Source organism: Nanorana parkeri, unplaced genomic scaffold, assembly GCF_000935625.1.
Source record: "Nanorana parkeri isolate BGI_ZX_2015 unplaced genomic scaffold, ASM93562v1 scaffold38, whole genome shotgun sequence".
Taxonomy (NCBI): domain Eukaryota; kingdom Metazoa; phylum Chordata; class Amphibia; order Anura; family Dicroglossidae; genus Nanorana; species Nanorana parkeri.
In genome coordinates, this window is record NW_017306306.1 from 828,352 (window position 1) to 850,563 (window position 22,212).

Below are 22,212 nucleotides of genomic sequence, written 5' to 3' on the forward strand. Positions count from 1 at the left end.
TGTTGGGGGCCCAGGCCACTTTGTTTTTCTCATCTATACACTGACACTTCTGAAGCCTTTTTAGGTTGTCGCCAGGTCAGTCTGTGCAATGCAAAGGAGATTACAGACTGTCAATGTGCTAGTAATTCAACTACTGGCATAGATGGGCAGCATGGTGGCTCAGTGGTTAGCACCTCTGCCTTGCAGCACTGGGAGGACACTATGTGCATGGAGTTTGCATGTCTCCCTATGCTTGCATGGGTTTCCGACGATTAGTTGTTGCAGCCCTAGGTAGCTGTGCGGGGATGAATTGTTTGAGAACGTGATGGTTGATTGGTTAGGTTGAGGTTGGATAGGCTTCCGTGAAGAGATGAGTCTTTAGGGAACGCCTAAAGGCAGTTAAGGTGGGAGATAGACGGACAGGTTGGGGTAAAGAGTTCTAGAGGATGGGAGAGACTCTAGAGAAGTCCTAGAGGCGAGTATGGGATGAGTTGACAAGGGAGCTTCCAGATTGTTTCCGGACCCAAAATGCATCCTAATGTATCCCTATGCTATTTCTGGCCTGTATGTCTCATTTTGTCTGGTCTGCAATACTCTGCAATTGCGGGCAGGTTTACACCATTTCCCGGACCAGATCTGGTCCGGACATGGTGTGAGCCTGCCCTAAATTGGCCCTGTATGTACGTGTGTACAATAGGGATCTTGGATTAAGCTCCTTGAGAGCAGGGAATGATGTGAATGTGCATGTTGAGCGCTGCATAGATTGTTGGCGCTATATAAATACTTGTAATAAATAATTACCCAATCACTAAATTCTCATATCTCATTTTAATCTTGTATTTTCATTTTTTGGAATACTGGTAATCCTGACATGAAGGTCCATGTTTAGGAGCTTTCTATTATGAGGTGACAACTGTGTTGCAGTTGTGCTTCTGCGTTGTCGTTTGCACCTCTAGTGTAGATTACAAGTGGCTGTGCTGACACACATTGGCTTGGGATGGAACACCGTTGTCACTATTGGGAAGCGGGTCATGAACAATGATGTGCAGCTAATGCTAGAGCAAGAGTATGCAGACAGGAAGTGGCTGAAAGAAGCTGCAGGAGATCAGCTGCCCATAGATGAAAGATGAAACTCTTTGTCCCTGTCTTTGCCTTAACTCCTGCGCTGTCGCCCTTTTACATAAACGTCTCGTAAAGAGTACATGTTTCAACACACATTGCACTGGCATGGTCTACTGTTGTACCATCAGGAAACCAGGCCTGGGGAATGTCATGCAATTATTGTTGGAGTGCATGTAGACAGGAAGTAGCTGCAATCAAAGATGTAAAAAAAAGTATGCTTTAGCAAATTAAAGGAGAACTATGAGGTGAGTGCTTTTCACTCATCCTCATAGTTCTAGCCAACCTGTGACAATGAAACTGTCACAGGTCGGCTCAGTAGATCGGGAAGTGAGCGAACACACACCGGCGCTCTCTCACTTCTGGATTCCCCCCTCCCCGCTCCGAACCTCCTGCGCTGACTGGCGGAACGGATGGGAGAGGGGGCGGGTACAGCTGGCTCTGCCTCTGGATAGGCAGAGCCAGCGGTCTCTCACACAGCTGGGCGGATCCAGACATAATTGTCGGGATCCGCTTCAGCTGCGGCGTCTCAGTATACTGCGAGCTACAGCTCTCGGTATACTGAGCTTAGGGTGACGGGAGGACGCTAGTTTGTGTCCTCCCGTTACCCTAAGGAGAACTATGGGAAAAAGCCCTGACCCCATAGTTCTCCTTTTAAGGTTTCTATTTAAAAACTGCTTGCAGGGCCCTTCATCCTGCAGATATCTGAACGTTTGTTCTGTGTGAATAATGGCAAAACAAACGTTTGTATTATATTTTCTTTTGAGGGCAAATGTATTGTGATGTAACACTGCATTACTAGATGGAGCTGTGGAGCTTAGGAAATATTTAATAAGCGCCATCTAGTGGCCATTATGCAGTATTGCATAACAAAATACTCAACCTTAAAGGAGAACTATGGGGTTAGGGGTTTTCCCCATAGTTCTCCTTAGGGTAACGGGAGGACACAAACTAGCGTCCTCCCGTTACCCTAAGCTCAGTATACTACAGCTCGCGGTATACTGACACGATGCAGCGGATGCCGACAATTATGTCTGGATAAGCCCAGCTGCGTGAGTGACCGTTGGCTCTGCCTATCTAGAGGCAGAGCCAGCTGTACCCTCCCCCGTCCGTTCTGCCAGTCAGCGCTGGAGGAGAGGGGAATCCAGCCCCTCCCCTGTCACGGCAGAGAGCTGTGACAGGATTGAGAAGTGAGCGAACGCCGGTATGTGTTCGCTCACTTCCCGATCTACTGAGCCGACCTGGGACAGTCTCATTGTTACAGGTCGGCTAGAACTATGAGGTGAGTGAAAAGCACTCACCTCATAGTTCTCCTTTTAAAAGAAAAAAATTTATATTAAGAACATTCGAGTTCTCTGAGTCTTTCGCCCTGCAAATTTGTGTGATTTGTTTAATAAATGCCTTTCAGTAAGATGTACATGTGTAAATACTAGGGGGACAGCAAAAATGACAGCTTCGGCTCCTGTGTACACTAGGCCAATTTATCGGCGCTGAAAAACCCAGGTCAGAATCTCCGAGAAGATCTTTTCCATGACATCAACTAGCTATATAGTTCCCAGAAGGTGAAGAGCATTTATGAGGAGTGAAGAAGGAATTCTTGGCCATTTTTCTGCACTGTACTACTTCATCTGCTATTTTCAATTATTGGCTTGAAAATTAATAGATTCCATTTATGTGTAGCTGCATCCATTCTATGAAACAAGGGGAACCGAATTTTCTGACTGTTCCAGCCCCCCACACTGGACCCCATCTGCTCAGTGTGCAGTTTTATGGCTTCTTATCAGTGGTGCAGAACAGTCATTATTTATCACTTTGGGGAACATTTGGCACTGAAGATTGCATTGATCTGTTGTTAAACACGGCTATTCACAGTACTGATGAAAAGCTAATGGTGCCGTTGTATGTGATCCGGAAAGAGCGCACTTCCAGTAATAACTAGAAAAGGTCTGCATAATGCATTGTACATTTTAGCTATTTAGAAGCCACATTTAGAACTTCTGCATTTCCTGTGTAAGGCCAAGAAACAGGTTCTCTTTAATGCCTCCTTTACTAGGTGCCTGAGTTTGTCTTCTTTTAGCTTCCCGTAATCTCCTGTGTAATAAGACTTGGGCTGCGAGACAGAAGGCCAGTGGTTTCAGCCAGTCAGTCTCTACTGCTTTGCACTGTACTGTCAGTGTACCACTGGACATTCGATGACAGGAAAGTGAAAAGATTACCCAAGCAGAATCCTGATGATCCTTCGATATATCTAATCAGCATGTGGGGGGGAGTAAAATGTGGGTCGTGACCAAGTTCTATTTACTGCAGTATGAAAAAGAATGATGCTGTCTAGCAGGGACTGATCATTGGACTGACTGGACAGAATCATTAAAGGAAAAGTATTTGGAGAATAAAATGTCTTCTTGATACTTAGTCGGCATGTGACACTTCAGCTGTCACACAGCGACTTTATAGATCGAGAGCTGATCTCTGAGCTCAGTCTTCTCCTTGCAGAGAGCGGTAACTGTCAGTCACCATTCCCCGCAGGGGAACCTGGGGAACACTGTTCCTCCAGCACTCATTGGAGGGACAGACATGAGAGAGGGCCGGCACTGCAGGCTCTGGTTCTAGAGATAGCTGTCAATCGGGCAGTGGGGGTCTTTCCCGGCTGCAGCACGGCTCTGTGCGGTCAGCAAATAGCGCATAGTAGCCCATTAGTAAGTGCACTCCTGTGACCCAAAAGTGGCTTTAGTTCTCTTTTATCTATTAGCAGTTGAGAGTTCATTACTGCGGATTGCCTGCAATTCCCACTTCATTGTAACTAATATTTCAGTTTTTGGATGTGCTTCAACCAGTGACCTTTTACTCTTGTGTTGTGTCACACTGAAGTTCATAGCTCCATCGTCGCACGTCCCTCATGAAGGCAAGTGTTGGTGTCTCGCTTGTCCTACTGCATTCCCTGTGATGGTAAATAAATGTGCGACATCTAAAGAAAGACGGAAGGAACATGGTGGTTGAGGGTGCGTGGGTGGGAACTTTGACACTTGGCCCTCACTTCTAGAATTACCAAGAGATAAAAGGCACAGCTCCCATACATGTTAATTCTGCTCACCCTGAGCTGCTGCCTACTCACATGCAGGAAAAATGTTGGCACTGGAGTGGATGGACTGGTTGGTTTAAGCTACATAGATGCAAAATGATTGGTGCTTAATCTGGCCTATTAGGCCTGTAGGCATTATGCAACCCTTGCAGAAACGCAGTAGAATAGGTAGGATGAATTTGCTTAGCCAATCACTGTTGGTCCTTCAGGATAACGCTGACACAAGTGGTGTCTTAACATTTGTGCTTGGCTGATCACGTACATGTTTATGCCATGATCCATCCTTCTCATTTCGTGTATTCTGCACCTCCTAGAAACCCCTTTCAACATGTCCATAGTGGTTCCCTGAGGCCAGTATACAAGAACATTGTTGGAAAGAGATCCTGTTTATCGTATGCAGCCATTTACTGCCTTTGTCTTATTTTTCTTCACCCTGTCTGTTCTCCCTTTTACAGAGCAGTGGCAAGAGCTCCGTATTGGAGAGTTTGGTTGGCCGGGATCTGCTTCCCCGAGGCACTGGAGTAGTGACCAGAAGACCCCTAATCCTGCAGCTGGTCCTCGCGTCAGCAGATGACCGCAGAAAAACTTCTGGAGAAGACAATGGTAATTGACGTTTCACAGATGTGCATTCTATTTTTTTTATAATGCAATTGCGCATTGGCCTTTGTAGTCTATATGTTGAATGATCATATTTCTTCAATATAATAGGATAAGATACTATTAGTGAGCAATGACAGACCTGCCCACATGCAGCCTGTTCTGTCCTGTTATGGGGGTTTATATTAAGTTCCAGTTATTTAAAATGCTTCACAAACATTAAATCATCATGTAAATAAAGCACAACTCCACCCATATTTTATTTATCACTTCTACATGGCTGCTGGAATGTTGAGATACGTGCTGGCTTCATATCGCTCAGAGATTCCAGTGGCCACATATCCGCCAGTGGCGTAACAATCACCATAGCGACCCAGGCGGTCGCTGTGGGGCCTGGCCAGATGCCGTGCGGGCCGCCTGGGTCGCTATGGGATCTTCTGCTGCTGGCTTTCACTGGCGTCTGAAGACGAACACGCCGCTGTTTAAATCATCTGTGCAGCGGCGCGTTCGTCTCCACAGTCAATGAGAGCCAGCAGCAGCGGGGTTGCAGGCTGGACCCGGTGTTCTATCAACGTCGCGAGCCTCTGACGTCACCGGCAGTGGAGGAGGAGGCGGGCCCGTGCTCGGCAGCAGGGGAGGAGGCGGCCTCGGTGACGAAAAAGTAGGCGGGCCTATCGACGGAGAAGGTAAGGAGTGCGACCAGCCCACCTGAGGGTGATCCTGCAGAGCCCACCATAGACTCTCTATGGTGGGCTCTGCAGTGTCACCCTCAGGTGGGATCTCGAGTGGGCTCTGCCAGGGGTATAACTAGAAATCACGGGGCCCCATATAAAATTTTGCTATGGGGCCCTGTGATTTCTAGTTACGCCCCTGATATCCGCTCTAGGTTTCCCAGTGCTTCCCAACTGCAAAGACCATTGTAAGTCAGGTGAAGGGCTCACTCTTCCCTGATGGATTTTCAATTGTGTAAAATAAGCAAATTATAGCTGTGATGGCGACATTTATTTATATAGCGCTGACAATTTACACAGCGCTTTACATTGCACATGTGCGCATTCACATCAGTCCGTGCCCTCAAAGAGCTTACAATGTAAGGTCCCTATATCACATGCATATAGACAGGAGCCAATTAACCTTCCAGTATGTCTTTGGAGTGTGGGGGGGAAACCTACACAAGCACAGGGAGAACATGCAAACTCCTGGCCAGTGTTTGAACTGGGGACCCCCAGTGCTGCAAGGCCACTACACTACTGTGCTGCCCATTTTCATTTTGTCACATCCGAAAGGGATGGGGTGGAGACACTAACTACATTACCACCTATTACCTTTTGGAGGTTCAGCTAGATAGCCAATGGATGTTTTGACTCTAATGCTTACCTAAAGCTGAAACCCTTTTGTGGGTGGAGTTGATATTTAATGGACTCATCGGGCACAAAGAACTAATTAAAAACTAAAAGAACTAAACTGTTCTAATTCTCTTTTTGGTATTCCACTTGTGCAGCTGTCTGCCCTGTTAGCTTAAAACTTTAATCAACCCCCCTCCCCATCCCCTCCAGTCCACCCCTAGCATATACTTCCCTTTCTCTCATTGCCTCGCTGCTTGATTCGGCACCATTACCCAAAGAAAATAACAGACCTGAATGAAGATGCAACTTTCTCTTTGTGACAGTGCTGGGCTCTGCCACATGGGAGTCCATAACATAACAAATTAGGATAGTGCGACAAGGGAGTGAAAAGTAAGTATACACTGCTGGAGAGGGGGGCGTTTAACGAAGAGCTCTGGGCAAATAAAACCTTAACCCTTGCAGTAGGGCTGCCTCTGCATTGCTAGGGTAAGGTGCTCATTTTGTCTAGAGAGCTAAAATAACAGTGTTGTACTCACCTGAACCACGATCCTGATTTGCTCCTAGACCGGTCCTTCCAGCCTCGCTCCCCCTCTACTCCAGCAGTCTTGGGTCCAGTGAGTCATCACGTCCTATACAGTGTATAGGATGAGACGATATCGAGGAACATTCCATTAGTGGAGTGAGGCTGCATTATTTTAGCTCCCTAGACAAAAAGAGCACCTAACCTTCGCAGTGCGGGAGTAGCCCCACTGTAGGGGTTCAGACTTTCTTTGCCCGGAGTTCTTCTTTAAGTGAGCTGAGCTGGTAGGTTTTGCTCCATAGGTGATAGTGCAATACTCCTTTCCACACTTCTTCACTGAGAAGGAATAAGGCGAGCATCCCTGGGGAAGAACCTCAATTCTGCTGTTTGTCAGTCTTGTCAGGTAGCTAGTAATTCAGAGATCTGTGAGCTTTTACATATATAAACCTGTGGAGTAGGACTATCATCATTCCCAGCCTGATGGGATTTAGAGGATGGGACTAGCACTGTATCCCATCATCCTTACTGGGTTTTGGGTCTTTTTGCTGAGTGATGGAACATAATTCAGCTTGATGTCAGAGGTCACTGCCTTGAAGAAAACAGAACTTCTTGTTCCAGTAAGTGCCGTCTTGTGGTCAGCTCAGGAATCATGTAGTTGCTGCCAGTAGAAGATGTAAAACCTCTGCTAAGATGGAGCATATTTCTCTTCTGCATGCGAAGGGAAATATTTTTTTCTTCCGTATTGGACAAATCCCAGGAGAAGGACAGCTAATGCAGCTGGAAAAAAACATTACAACGGGGAGCCTTAGTGAGCTTATGCTTACGTCAGTGGAAGTACATGTTCTAATTTGCCTTGGGCCTGCTAGTCCTTTCAAAGGGAACCTGTCATTCTTTCTAGATCTACAAGTTCTGCCTAAGAGCTGGCACAAGGAAAGGATCAATTTATTTTTTAATCGCTTTTTGGTTTGTTGTCTGGCAGCCCATGAAACGGCATGGTGTAATTTTAAATAACACTGGGTAAATAAAATGTTAACCCTTCACTGCAAGGGTTAAGTGCTCCTTTTGTCTAGGGAGCTAAATTTATAAGGGTTATACCCACCCAAACCATGATTCTTGCTGCCTGCTAGACTGGTCCCATCAGCCTCGCCCCCCCCCTCTACTCTGGCAGTCTGAGGTCCTATTAGTTATCACATCCTATACATTGTATAGGATGTGAGATGCTGAGAGACATTCTATTGCTGGAGCGGAGGAGATAGGAGCACTTTCTCATAAATATTGATTCAGGACAGAAACCAGTTGCTTTTGTGAGATGAATGTCCTTTGTAGGTTAGGAAATGAATTTACCACTAATCCTTTCTCTTTCTGCCGTTTTTCTCTCCACTTCTTTTTCCCTTTTATCAATCCCAGATATGGACATTTGGAAAAATCCAAGACTCAAAGGTCTCCTGTTTGCACACTCTTCCTGTTCTCTTCTACTTGCATGAGCTTTCTGCAGGCTTCTCTCCAGATCACTGGTTGCCCATCTTTCTGCTTATGGACCTGCTGGCACTTGTAGTCCCTTCCCAGCTGCAGTAGGCACAGTTTCTACCATCCAGTGAAAATAGTACAGCTATTGGTGGAGTGGGGCAGGGTTTAATGCATTGCTGTAAAGGAACTGGCAGAAGGTCTCTTCCCACCCCTGGGGCATCCTTGATCAGTATAGCTTTACTGCTAAGCTATTGTTGTTTCCAGCCCCATTCTTTGGGCCCGTTCACACCAGACGCAATGGGGTTGCATTGGCTGCTTTTTTTCAGTGCATAGACGAGGCAATTTGCGCTGGAAAAAAGCACGGCATATTGTAATTGTTTTCAGCAAAGTGTTACCTGACATGGTGGAACCGCATCACGCAGTGCTGTGTCGATTTGAATCGGTACTGTGTCTGTTATCGCCTGTTATCGCTCATCAGCAGCTGTGCGCTCAGCGTGGGTTCCTGGTGTGAACAGGCCCTAGTGTATGCCTATAAAAAGACCACAAGTGGCCACAGAAATCTAGTATTGTGCTCTCCCTGGTGGATATTCCATAGTAATGTATTTAAAAACTCAGACTTGTCTACACGATTTGTCAGGGTTGGGAGGAGATCTGTGTTCTTCACTCCTGCGCGCCCAACAGGTGACCATATCCTGCGCGCCCAACAGGTGACCATATCCTGCCTCACTCCATTGAAAATAGGAAAAACTGCACTGGTTGGAGGGACTGATGATCTCACTCTTGTGGGTATTTTCTATTTCCTACATTTCCTGTTTTTAGGTTCTATATTTTATCTTTTATTTGTGATTCATTGTTTAACATTTGATTTTGGCTGCAGGTTTATGCTGTGCCCTTGCTTGCTTGTTCCTGTTTATGTGACGAAAGTCGTTTTTAGTTTTGCTATTTCAGTGATTTAAAACATTGTTTTGTTCTTTAAACATAAGAAGAACACTACTGCTTTCAGGTGTAGTTATTGGTGTACTTGGGGCAGGGGGGATAATGTATCAGCAGTGCGGTTTAGCCGTGTGGCTATTTGAAATACATGAACTGTTGGTAGGAGGTGAGGACGGGCTTGGAAAACACTGAGGCTGTAGTCACATTTGTCCTCTTTAAAGGATATGGGGAGAGTAAAATGCACTCATCCCCATATTGAGAGCCAGCATGCCACACTGAAGCTGTCACACGTCGGCTCTATTGATCACATTCCGCTGATCGCTATGTTCCCGATCTTGTCCCTGCAGAGAGCGGTGACTGTCAGTCATTGCTCTCTGCAGGGATTCCCCCCTCTCCGGTCCTCCTGTGTTGACTGGACGGACAGACAGAAGAGGGGGTAGGCACAGCTGGCTCTGGCATTAGAGAGGCAGAAACAGCTGTCAGTCGGGCAGCGGGGTGGATCCTGACAATCATGTTGGGATCTTTCCCAGCTGCAGCTCAGCTCTCTGCTGTCAGCATATAGCAGGCTGTATCCCGCTATATGCTGAGTTTTGGCTCACAGGAGGACATTATTAAATGTTAAAGTTAAGTTTTAATGTTTTGGCTTTAGTTCTCTTTTAAGGACGTGCATTTCTATTGAATTCATGCATGTACATGGATACAGGTTTTATTGCACCTCATGTGTGTCTATGCGTTTGTATTAATATCAATGGAATCAAACTTGCATTAAACAAGCAGAGGCCACACTGCCAGATGCGCCATTTGACCGCAGCAGCCTTTACAGATACAGTTTTTTTCATAACCACTCCCGGCTGTCATTTTGACATCTATGAATTGCCAGCAAGTGCAACATTGTCCTTTGTACTTGACGTGCGTTGCACTGTACTGACCTTTACTGGTGTGTGTTGTATGCCCAATCTACACAACTAGGTAATTCCTGCTATTGTGTTCAGTGTGTGTGGCCAACTATCAACTACCAGTCTGCAGCAGATGTACAGAAGAAAGGAATAGAGTGGTGTATTTATCTTTGAACAGCCACTTTTAATGGACCGTAATCAGCTCAGGATTCAGGAATAAGTGAAAGGCTTGTGGAAGGGATCTGAAGATATGAGAAGTTTGTGAAGGGAAAGCCTCCATCATCCAACTTGTATTTCTCTGTTCCCATTTATGGAAGGCATTCAGTGTGTTGGCAGCTGTCATGTGCTGGATGTCAGGAATACACGGGCTCCTCTAGCTGTCAGTGTGCACAGATGATGCTCAGTCTGCCTGTGACTTGGCTTTTTAGAAAGGAAAATTGCCCGATGTTTGTTATATGAACACACGATGACTCCTACATGTGACGCTTTATACACAGAAACCTAGTATTTCTTGTCTGCTGTGTATAATGAAGTTACCAAGCCTCTGTTTGTTTCTGTATGTTTCCCTGGTAATCTAGATGAGGGAATGGGGAAGTTAATTAAGCCACTCGGTGCAAGTTATAGATTTCTAGTCATCGCTTTTCATATTTTAGCTCTTTTAAAGATTCCCCCCCCCCCCTTTGCTAGTGTGAAATCCAGCTTTAAAGCAGAACTCCAGGCAAAAGTGTTCTTAACCCTTGCAGTGGGGCCACCCAAAGAATGCAAGGGTTAAGTGCTTGTCTAGTCTAAGTTCAAAAATAGTCATACTCACCCAATCCTCAGAGCCAGCTTGCTCTTAGACTGGTCCTTTGAGCCCATCTTCCCCTCTGCTGCAGTGGTCTAAGAATCCTTATGTTCTATACACTAGAGCTGCAGCTAACGATTATTTTAGATTATAATCGATTTATGTCGATTAGTTGTTGCAGCCCTACTACTATACACAGTGTATGGTATGGAAGAACGCTGAGGGAAATATAATAACTGCAGCGGAGATGGATGAGAGAGAGATGTCTATACATATACAGTGTGTGTGTGTGTATATAGATAGATCTCTCTATAGATATATATAGGTGCACCGAAATAGAAATTTAAAAACTGAAACGAAATAGAAAAAAATTGTCAGGCCGAAACCGAAAATGTTGTTTTTTTATTTTAATTTTTTTAAATATTTAATTTTATTTTTTTTATAAACTTTTACATTTCTTTTATGTTTTATTTTTATTCATTTTTATATTAAATATTTTCATTTTTTACTTTACTTTTAGGGGCTTTGGGAAATATTAGGGGTCTAAACAGACCCCTGATATTTCCCTTTTTAAAATGGAAAAAGAGATTGAGATCTCTCTTTTACTGCAGCCCCTGTTATCAATGAACAGGAATCCTCTGATTGTTCTCATTGATAACTTGAGAATATAGTACGTTTACTATAACCACAATTATGAATGAACAGGAGGGGATATAGATAACTTCCATTCATTCATATTTGAGGATATAGATCACTCCCATTCATTCATATTTGAAGATATATTAACCATACCATATCCTCATTTATCTACAAACACTCAACAGTGTAGCTGTTGAAAACAGTAGCTGTTGGAAAGGTTTTCTAAGCTGCCTTATTTCACCTGATACCTGTAAGCCCGGGGTGGCTGGTGCTTGTCCTGATCCCCCAGAGTGAAGACACACTCATGTTTGTGGCCAGCCCTAGGGTTGCAGCTGCTCTGACCATCAGTAAAGCTTATGATGCCTTCCTTTTTTATTTTATTTTGCAATAGCCTGTCCCTAATGGCCCATCACCCCAAGCTATATGTGAGGCTGTAATAAATAGTATTGTTCACTACATTTGTTTTTTGTTCCAGGTGTGGATGCTGAAGAATGGGGTAAATTCCTACACACAAAGAACAAGGTACATTGCATTTAGCATCTCCCCCAGTGGAGATTTGTGTTTACTTCTGTTTAGTTACAGCACAGCAAGTCAGCGTATAACAAAGATTTAGATCAAATTTAGAAGCACAAAGTCTTGAATTCTAAATTTGTTTGTTCTTCCCTGAATTACGCCTTGATACTCTACCTTTAGTTACATTTAGTGTAGTATGATGTAAATTATGGGCATCATGTTTGATGAACAAAACAGTGTAAATCCTTTTGTAGATTATTAAAGGTTTATTACAAAAGGATTTTCTGTTTTTAAATGAATGCAAATGATATGCACCATGAAAACATAGTGTCAGTAGTGCAGATGCAGGATTTACAAGGATCGGGAGCTGCAGATTTCTCTTGCGGAATCACCCGCTGGTGAAATCTGGTATTGTTACATAGTCATAAAGATACAAATGAGAAGCACTGAACCGGCAGGATAGTCGTATCTTTCTTCTATACCTACAACACAAACCAAATAGATGCTTTCCATTTAAATTGGTGATCCCATTCTCAAGGGTCAGTTTTACTTCCTCTTAATGCAGTGACGCCTGAAACTAAATCGAAACATGTTGTATATATTTGATATCCCTGGATATGGTTCGCTACTTGCTTCTCATCATTGCCTAGTAATGTAATGTTGTATGCTGTGTATTTTGAACTTTAACTGTGATGTTGAATTGATGTCTTTGTCTCCTTTTTAGATATACACAGACTTTGACGAAATCCGTCAAGAGATCGAGACTGAAACTGAAAGAATTTCTGGCAACAACAAAGTAAGATCAGTTTTATTGTAAGACATCCAAAGCTGTAAACTGCTTTATGATTTTACAGGCAGATATTCGGGGCTCACCTTTTTCTATCATGACTGCATTTTAGTCTACTTTGCTTCCTCTTTTACCAGCTGAAGCAAGATTTTTCGTGATATGGCGAAGCTAAACAGGGAACTTATAAAACAGTCTGTCTTTCAAGCGGTTGAAGGAAATGGCTTTGTTCAGAAAACTAGCAACCATCACATCTAAATTTTAACTGGCATTGGCTGTGTTTTTTTACACGCAGAAAGCGGATTGTTGTAGGGTAGGTTCACACCATTTTCCGGACCAGATCTGGTCCGGAAAATGGTGTGAACTTGCCCGCAGTTTAGTGCATTTCAGACCAGACAAAATGACACATGCATTTTTTTTCTGGTCTGGAACAGACTGAGCTGCTGTGAACAGAGGCTGCATTTTGGAACTGGAAACTATCTGGTCTGGTGATTATGTGCATGTGGTGTGAATGGGCCCATAGAACTTATCTTGAGTTGAGATCGCAGAGCCATTGCTATATCCCTCTGACATTGGCCTCAGTAGGCTTCATTCACTAAGCTATAACACTTCTTATTTGCTTTAATCATTTTTCTCAGCCGTGTGACTCATTGCTGAAAACACATCTTTCTAGCAAACTATCAGTGTAGCTAAAAACATAGCTCCAGGTTCCAGGCTTGATGTCTTTCAACCCAGATGATTGAAGACATTTTGTAATGAAGAAGAACGGGAAATATCTCTGGACTGAAGGTAAGTATTGCAGCCAGGTTTTTTTTATATCCTTTAGAAGGTTTAAAAAAAAAAGTGCATAGGTATGCTTTAAAGCCCAACTTTAGCCTCCGCAATTTATACTTTGCAAGGATGATGTGACAGCCCCGCTCCTCCTCCAATCATAGAATGCCTGAAAAAAGAAATGTTTTGAATGTGCAATAGAGAGGAGGGGCAGGTGATGCAACCAGAGCACTTCACTGTTTAAGTTGCATCTCTCCCTCCCCTCAGTGCCTGGAAGCTCTGCATTATGTGTAGGAGACTTCGTGCTGCAAGGTAAGATTTTTAGAATTTGCAGCGACCTTCCCCACATAACATCCAGCTTTTCAATGATCATTTACACACCAAGTGCGATATGTAAATTATCATTTGTTATCACAGTGTGACTTCAATGGGATTTTAAATCTATTAATCTTGTATAGCTGAGACAATAAAGACAAACTGTAGTAGGAGAAGGGCTGATGTGTCGGGATAGTTGTAACGTTTCAGGCGGGAATCAGTGGGTCGCAGGGAGACGCAAGCATCTGACATAAGTATGTGAAGGTGAAGCTTACAGTTGTGCCTCTAGCTCTGCAAGTGAGAGAAATTTCATTGCAACATGGTATCGGTTTCCATATGGAGTTTGTAGGTGTATCGCCAAACAGAGGTAGTCTGCATTCAGAAACACGGCTTTGGCCCCCTATGGAAGTTTACTCTGTCATTTGCTTATGTACCCGTACAGCTGCGGCTTCGGCCAAACTGTCATTGATTTGTACAGGCCAGCTATACTCTGCTGTATGGTGCATCTGTCACTCCTGGCCAGAGAAATACCACAGGATGTATGCTTTGCTGCCATGCGCAAAAGGCCTTCTACATTTATTTTATAAAGCTGCATTGAAACTTTAGCTTCCTTAATATAAGCAGAGAAACCCATCCAGTATGCACCCTTTTTCCTTTCCCCTGCTGTTCTTTCAGAGTTGTACTAGTACTGTCAAGTGCAAGTTCAAATTTCTTTCTATTTTTGATAAGCCGTCTGCAGACAAAGGCCTCTCTGCGTATAAAAGTTGGCTAAAGGATCTCTGGCTTCCCTTTACATTTAATAATCCTTAGATGTGTGAGCAAGGAGCATGCACATCTAAATATTTTCTGTGAATTCCTTCTTCATATAAAAGCTGAAAATCAAGTCCTCTCTTCCCCTCCCAGCACATGATCTTCTCTCATTTCTGAGCATACATGACTCAAGACTTCCTGCTCTCTGCCCGGATAGGATAATGTCCTTTTTATCTCAGCTTACCTGATGTCCGCTGTGGTTTATTTTTTTCAGAGGAATTTTCTTGTATAAAGTAATGTATTTACTTCACTTAATTTTTTTAATAAAAAAACACATTTAAAAGCCAGGACTACTTATGTCTGCGGTTATCCAGAGTCTTACTACTGGACCACAGAGTGGCAGGATCCTTCATTAAATGTCCACATCACTGCCTCTGATTCGGTGATAGCTGCCCCAGATATGAGATTTATGGGCTGTAAAATACATATGGGCATAACTGTAAAATACAGTCATAGAAATTGTGCTTTTTATTTATATATTACTTATACTTACAGACACACATGTATATATAATGCACCCCTGCATTTCTGTCAGAGAATGCACCACTTCACGGAGAACATTGTTGCAATTACAAATGTTTATTTCTTTTGTTTGTATTGGTATGACACAAAAAGTGGAGGGAAACAAAAAGCCAAACCTGAAACATTCCACACAAAACTCCAAAAATGGACTGGACAAAATTATTGGCACCTTCCCAAATTGAAATAATTGCATTCCAAGTTTTTGTGGAAAAGCATGGACAATCTCAAAGTTTTATAAGTCCATCTCCAGAGATCTTAGTGTTCCTGTGTCCACTGTGCGCAACATTGTCAGGAAGTTTACAGCCCATGGCACTGTAGCTAATCTCCCCGGACGTGGACAAAAGAGAACAATTGATCAAAGATTGCAAGGAAGTATTGTTTGAATGTTGGATAAAGACCCTCGATCAACTGCCAGACAAATCCAAGCTGACCTTCAGGCACAGGGTACAACTGTGTCGGCTCGCACTATACGTCGCCATCTGAATGAAAAGGGAGGCTATGGTAGGAGACCCAGGAGGACCCCACCGCTGACACCGAAACATAAAGCCAGATTGGATTTTGCCAAAACTTACCTGAGGAATCCAAAATCCTTTTGGGAGAATGTGCTGTGGACAGACAAAACAAAATTACAGCTTTTGGTAAAGCCCATCATTCTACTGTTTTCAGAAAAAGAAAAGTGGCCTTTAAAGAAAAAAACTCCACACAGTCAAACGTGTTGGAGGTTAACTTATCTTTTGGGGTTGCTTTGCTGCTTCAGGCACTGGATGTCTTGACTGTGTGCATGGCATTATGAAATCTGAAGACTACCAAAGAATTCTGGGGTGCATGTAGGGCCCAGTGTCAAAAAGTTGGGTCTCTGTCAGAGGTCATGGGTCTTTCAGTAGGACAATGACCCAAAGCACACGTCAAAAAGCACCCAGAAATGGTTTCAGACAAAGTGCTGCAGAGTCCTGGACTGGCCAACAATGAGTCCAGATCTGAATCCCATAGAGCACCTGTGGAGAGTTCATGTTCAGCGCATTAATCCTGTATGCAATATCACGGCTGACATTTATTTTGTGTTTTTAGGGTATTAGCTCAGAACCCATCCATCTGAAGGTCTTCTCTCCTAATGTGGTTAACCTGACGCTAGTGGATTTACCAGGGTTGACTAAGGTACCAGTCACTCAATACTGCCTAATTTATCAATGCATTACTGAATAGATTGAAAGCTTTAAATTAAATCGACTTAACAGTTATACTTGTTGATGTGATTGAAATCTCTTCTCACTTTAGGTACCGGTGGGTGACCAGCCTAAAGACATCGAACTGCAGATCAGAGAGCTCATTTTCAGGTACATCAGCAACCCCAATTCCATTATTCTGGCAGTCACTGCCGCCAACACGGATATGGCAACATCCGAAGCTCTGAAAATTGCCCGGGAGTGCGATCCTGACGGTGAGTTTCAGATGGTTAATTTCAAGGTGTAAATAAATTCTCAGTATAGAACAGCATCTGCTTTTCTTTGTGTGCCAGCCTGATGGATGGATCGATACACATTAATGTTTAATATTGATCTGAATAGTGTCCCTGTTTCTGCACACGGTTTGCTAAGCCGAAACTAAATGACTGGAGGTTTTTTTAAGCTCGGCGTACTTTATGTGATGTGAGCTTGTCTGTGTGAGGGTTAAATGGTAACAAGAGTTTTACATAAAAATGCGCCCACTAAATGGTAATACAGTGGGTGTGGGTAAAGCCCACACCCACTAAATGGTAATACAGATGCAATGTACTGCCATGGCCTGCCAGTTCGGTGTGGACCCAGGCACCTGTGTTGTTGTGTATGGGCACAGCACTTGGTTATCCCCTTCCCGACCCATGACAGGATAATCCTGCCATGAATCCTCAAGGGGTTAAACAGACTCCCGACTCTGTTCAGATTTGTAGAGCCGGCAGCCGGCTTTACAGTAGAAGCAATTCTGACGGCTAAGCTGCCGCCAGATCGCTTCTACAAACCGGTAACCCCCCCCCTGCCCAACACCCTTGCCATGTTTCCTGGCCTCCGCTGCCCCTCCTACGGGCCCAGGAACGGCATTTCGGGGGTTGGCGGGAAGCTGGCGAGTAGAGTAGATGTCCTTTCAGCAATCTCCCTGTTCTATGGGACCGGGAGCGACGCGTATTGCATCACTTCTGGTCCCTGAGCTGTCATTCCTGGGCTCCGAAAGACCAGCAATAAGCTACTGAAGTGTGATCTGCACTTCAATAGCTTATTTAGAGTGTAGAGGGGATACATAGTGTTTTGGGGCACTAAATTTAACTTAAGTGCATTTTTCACTAAATGTTTGGGTTTGATAATAAGTTGTGCTAATGTCATGCAACATAAAAATTTGCAACTACCGCCATTTTATTCAATAGGGTCTTGGCTTTCAGAAAACATCATGTTTGAGGGTTTTAAGTAATTTTCAGGCCTAAAATGGATTATACATGTAAACAGAGAAAAAAGGTCCTTAAGGGGTTAAAGAGTTGGAGAGCGTGACACATTTTTATTTGAAACGACAGTTTCGAATTTTCAGCTGCACTGTCCCAGAACAAGGACTGTTGAAATAGCTTCTTGCATCTGATAAGTGTCTGCTTACTTCTCGCAGGTTCTCTCTAGGGGCATGACGGGTGGTGGGAGTGTTTGGAAGGCAGCTTATTCTCCAATGATTCAGGGCTTCAGAGTTAAGTCTGACTTTTACCTCGTTCCTTTTCGTTTGGCAGGTCGGAGAACGCTTGCTGTGATCACCAAACTGGACCTCATGGATGCTGGGACAGATGCCATGGATGTCCTCCTAGGAAGGGTCATTCCGGTTAAACTGGGCATTATTGGAGTTGTTAATAGGTAGGAAGTTTGTGTTTTTAATTAAATATGTGTATGTATCATCATCAAGATAAACTATAATTCAGGAGCTTAACTCAACCCCCACCAGTTGCACATACTCATCTTCACATTGCTCCCCCCTACTCCGTTCATCCACTGGAAGCTCGGGGGCATTAGCTCTGTGTAAGCTGCAAATCGTGAGCTTACACATGGCTGAGAACTGAGGAAGGGTTGATTCAGTGGCTAAGATTCACGCATCAGTGCTGTCAGATGGAAGGGAGGTGAGTCACATGCTCCCCCAGTGCTTTGGAGCATCAGGTATTTTGCTTCCCTCCTAGAACTGACGGGGAGGTGAAGGAAACTGGAATATGTTCTGCTGGTGTGGTCATTAAAGGAGAACTATGAGGTGAGTGCTTTTCACTCACCTCATAGTTCTAGCCGACCTGTGACAATGAGACTGTCACAGGTCGGCTCAGTAGATCGGGAGGTGAGCGAACACATACCGGCGTTCGCTCACCTCTCGATCCTGTCACAGCTCTCTGCTGTGACAGGGGAGGGGCTGGATTCCCCCATCCCCGCTCCGATCTGCCAGCGCTGACTGGCAGAACGGACGGGGAGGGGGCGGCTACAGCTGGCTCTGCCTCTAGATAGGCAGAGCCAGCTGTCACTCGCGCAGCTGGGCGGATCAAGACAGAATTGTCGGGATCTGCTTCAGCTGCGGCGTCTCAGTATACCGCGAGCTACAGCTCGCGGTATACTGAGCCTAGGGTGACGGGAGGACGCTAGTTTGTGTCCTCCCGTTACCCTAGGGAGAACTATGGGGAAAAGATTTAACCCCATAGTTCTCCTTTTAATGAATTGAATCTGTTGCTTTCCCTTGAGTGGGCAAAACACATATTTGGTTTAAACAGAAATTGTCCCGTCCTCCCCCTCCTAATGTTGGGTTGTGGGATAATTCTTGGTTTTGACATGGCTTGTGCTCAGTCCAGTAAATACTCCTGACAGTTTTGGGCTGTACATTTAATGGAACCTGCTGTATTTGTTGTTTCAGGAGTCAACTGGATATTAACAATAAGAAGTGTGTAGCAGACTCGATCCGGGATGAATTTGGTTTTCTTCAGAAGAAGTACCCTTCTCTGGCCAATAGGAATGGAACCAAGTACCTGGCACGCACCCTGAACAGGTAACACCCAGCTGGAAGCCCTATCGCAGGCCTAGGGGCTGTGAAAATGTGGATAATTGCATGTTTTGTTAAAACGGACCTTGCGTCTCAATAACAAGGTCTGCTTATTTGAAGTGCCCCCTCCACCTCCCTAAAATGCTGCAGGAAAGTGCAAAGAAAAAACCCTCCGAGTCCTCCTTCCAGCCAGATCTTGGAGTATGTTGAGTAGGGCAAATCTCATGACAAAATGATCCTGTGCTGCAACATCTTCTCACAAGAGTTGTGCTTACTGCTAGGGATTTTGTCCCCCACAGATTCTTTTTTTGCACTTTTATGCTGTGTTTAAGGAATGGGACGCAGGGGCACACTGAATAAACAGACTTTGCCTGAAGTGCAAATCTGTTTGTTTTACACATTTACATAGCACTTTACAGAGTGCCTGGGGCCATTCACATTTGTCCCTTCCTCCAAATATGTTTTACAGTCTAATTTCTCTCCTACAGTCAGAAAAATACACATATGGCAATGCCAATATGTATGGAAGGTTATTAAAGGAGAACTATGAGGTGATTGAAAATCACTCATCCTCATAGTTCGAGCTGACGTGACAATGAAACTGTCACATGTCGGCTCAATAGATCGGGAAGTGAGCGAACGCATACCATTGCTCGCTCACTTTCCGATCATCTCCCTGCAGAGAGCAGTGACTGTCAGTCACGGCTCCCCGCAGGGATTCTCCCCCCCTCCCCGCTCTGATCCTCCAGCGCTGACTGGAGGAATGGACGGGGAGGGGGTGGGCACAGCTGGTTCTGTCTCTAGATGGGCAGAGCCAGCTGTCACTCACGCAGCTGGGTGGATCTCAGACAGTATTGTCGGGATCTGTCCCGTCTGCAACGGTCTCAGTATACAGCGAGCTGTAGCTTGCGATATACTGAGCTTTGGGACACAGAAGGATGCTAGTATATATACTAGCGTCCTCCCGTGACCCTAAAGAGAACTATGGGGAAAAACACTTAAACAATAGTTCTCTTTTAAAGTAGACCTAAATCTCATCTAAGCTTTAAAGTGAGCCGCTTACCATAGTAACAAATACTAAACAGACACCCTGTAAAACAAGCAGGTTTATACTTGCCTTTCTAGCAATGTGTTAAATCTTCACTCTTACAGAATTCTGCTTTTTGATGTTATGTGACTTTCAGTTGTGTTGAATAGCTTGTCAGCCATCATCACTGTGGCTCTTACTGTGCAGACAGGATCTCTTTAAAAGGTTAATTTCATTTTGAAAAATTGTGCTTCATTTTTCTAAAAGCTGTTAATTAAAGGATACCAGGAAGGGTGACAAAGGTCTCTGACTTGTGCTCCTGCATTGTCATCCTCTCACATGCACCCCTGCTGGAGACTCAAAGCAGAAATTTCATAGCTTATATTCGAGTCAATACTTTTTCCCAGTTTTTTGTGGTAAAATTAGGTGGGACGGCTTATACTCGAGTATATACGGTATTTAGGGTTTATATCAACTTTAACCTACTTGTATGTTTATAAATGATGTGAGGAAAATTGAGCACCCTGTTACAGCGACAACATTCAAATGCCATACAGATCTTGGTGGTAGTCAAACCCAAGAACTCAGTGCTGTAAAGCAACAGTACTTCAACCCTGCTTGAAAGTATTTGTATCTATTTAATCTCCATGTTATACTTGTTTGCAGGCTACTGATGCACCACATTAGAGACTGTTTGCCGGAACTAAAAACCAGGATCAATGTTTTGGCAGCTCAGTATCAGACACTGCTGAACAGCTATGGTGAGCCGGTGGAGGACAAGAGTGCAACCTTGCTGCAGCTCATTACGAAGTTTGCCACTGAATATTGTAACACAATCGAAGGGACGGCAAAATACATAGAGACATCAGAACTGTGAGTACGCACCATGTCTCTGAATGCTGACTCTTGTTTTCACTGTCACAAGACATTGTCTATTGTTTGAAGTAGGGATGCACCGATACCGGGGCTTTTTTTTTAAATCGAGTACCGATATTTATATTTCTATACTCTCCGATACAGAATACAGATATCGGTACTTCCGCTAGCATGGAGCCGACTTCCCACCGCCTGCTTCCTGATTGGCTGGGAAGCCTGCTCCATGCTGTTGGACCGGCTCAATGCTGATTGGCTGGGAAACCGGCTTCCCAGCCAATCAGCATCAAGCAGTCTAAACAGCTTGGAGACGGCTTCCTGGCCAATGGGGAAGCCGGGAGACAAGTCATTACCCGCCACCTAGCTTCCTGATTGGCCGGAAATCCGGCTCCATGTTCCCTCGCGGCACTGCCGGTCAAAGAAAATCTCTGTCTGACCGGAAGTTCCGATATCAGGGTTAAGTATTGGAGAATTTGGGTGAGTTCGAGTACTCACAGAAATACTCTGTATCGGTACTGATGCTAGTATCGGTGCATCCCTAGTTTAAACATTTCACTTCTAAAGCCTTGAATACTGAATCTTGTCTTGGCTTACACTTCTCTCTATCTCCGTAGCCGGTCACCACAATGTTCCAGAGTTTAAACTGTTTCATGACTTAATTTGACAGGTGCGGTGGAGCGAGAATTTGCTACATCTTTCATGAAACTTTTGGGAGGACGCTGGAGTCAGTCGATGCATTGGGTGGACTGACCACAATCGACGTGCTTACAGCCATCAGAAATGCAACGGTATGTTTTTTGGAATATCCACGTTCCTGAAAGTGTCTCTTTAAGACTAAACTCCAGGAAATGGCTAAATACACAAATGAGATACATAAACGGGAACGGTTTTATCTGCCAAAGGATTTGTATTTCTGCCATCCAGTTCTGAGATTCTGACACGCATCACTGCCATGTCTGCATTATATATGGTGCATTTAGTTATTTTAACTAGTTCTTCTCCCTGCACCAGCCTGTGTTTAGACAGTGAAGGAAAATCTGCCATAGTTCTCTTCAGGGTCACAGGAGGACATACTATATGCTGGCAGTGCAGAGCTGCACTGCACCTGGGACCGATCCTGACAATATTGTTGGAAACCACCCCGCTGCCTGATTGACAGCTGGCTCTGCCTCCCTAGAGGCGGAGACAGCTGTACCCGCCCCCTCCCCCGTCCGTTCCCCC

At 44.4% G+C, this 22,212-nt stretch overlaps 1 protein-coding gene across 8 annotated transcripts in view; it reads left to right on the forward strand.

Moving 5' to 3' along the window:
- DNM1L (dynamin 1 like) overlaps window positions 1-22,212 on the forward strand; it is a 53,460-nt gene that overhangs the window by 12,447 nt on the left and 18,801 nt on the right. For 5 of the 8 annotated variants that reach the window (XM_018570590.1, XM_018570560.1, XM_018570583.1 and 2 more), the window contains exons 2-10: window positions 4,633-4,780; window positions 11,835-11,881; window positions 12,597-12,668; window positions 16,143-16,229; window positions 16,350-16,512; window positions 17,815-17,935; window positions 18,966-19,097; window positions 20,785-20,991; window positions 21,659-21,779. In XM_018570590.1, the coding sequence (XP_018426092.1) occupies window positions 4,633-4,780; window positions 11,835-11,881; window positions 12,597-12,668; window positions 16,143-16,229; window positions 16,350-16,512; window positions 17,815-17,935; window positions 18,966-19,097; window positions 20,785-20,991; window positions 21,659-21,779 (1,098 nt within the window). Of the gene's footprint in view, window positions 1-4,632; window positions 4,781-8,047; window positions 8,081-11,834; window positions 11,882-12,596; window positions 12,669-16,142; window positions 16,230-16,349; window positions 16,513-17,814; window positions 17,936-18,965; window positions 19,098-20,784; window positions 20,992-21,658; window positions 21,780-22,212 lie in introns of all 8 variants that reach the window. The other 3 variants (XM_018570547.1, XM_018570552.1, XM_018570569.1) reach the window with 1 other exon arrangement.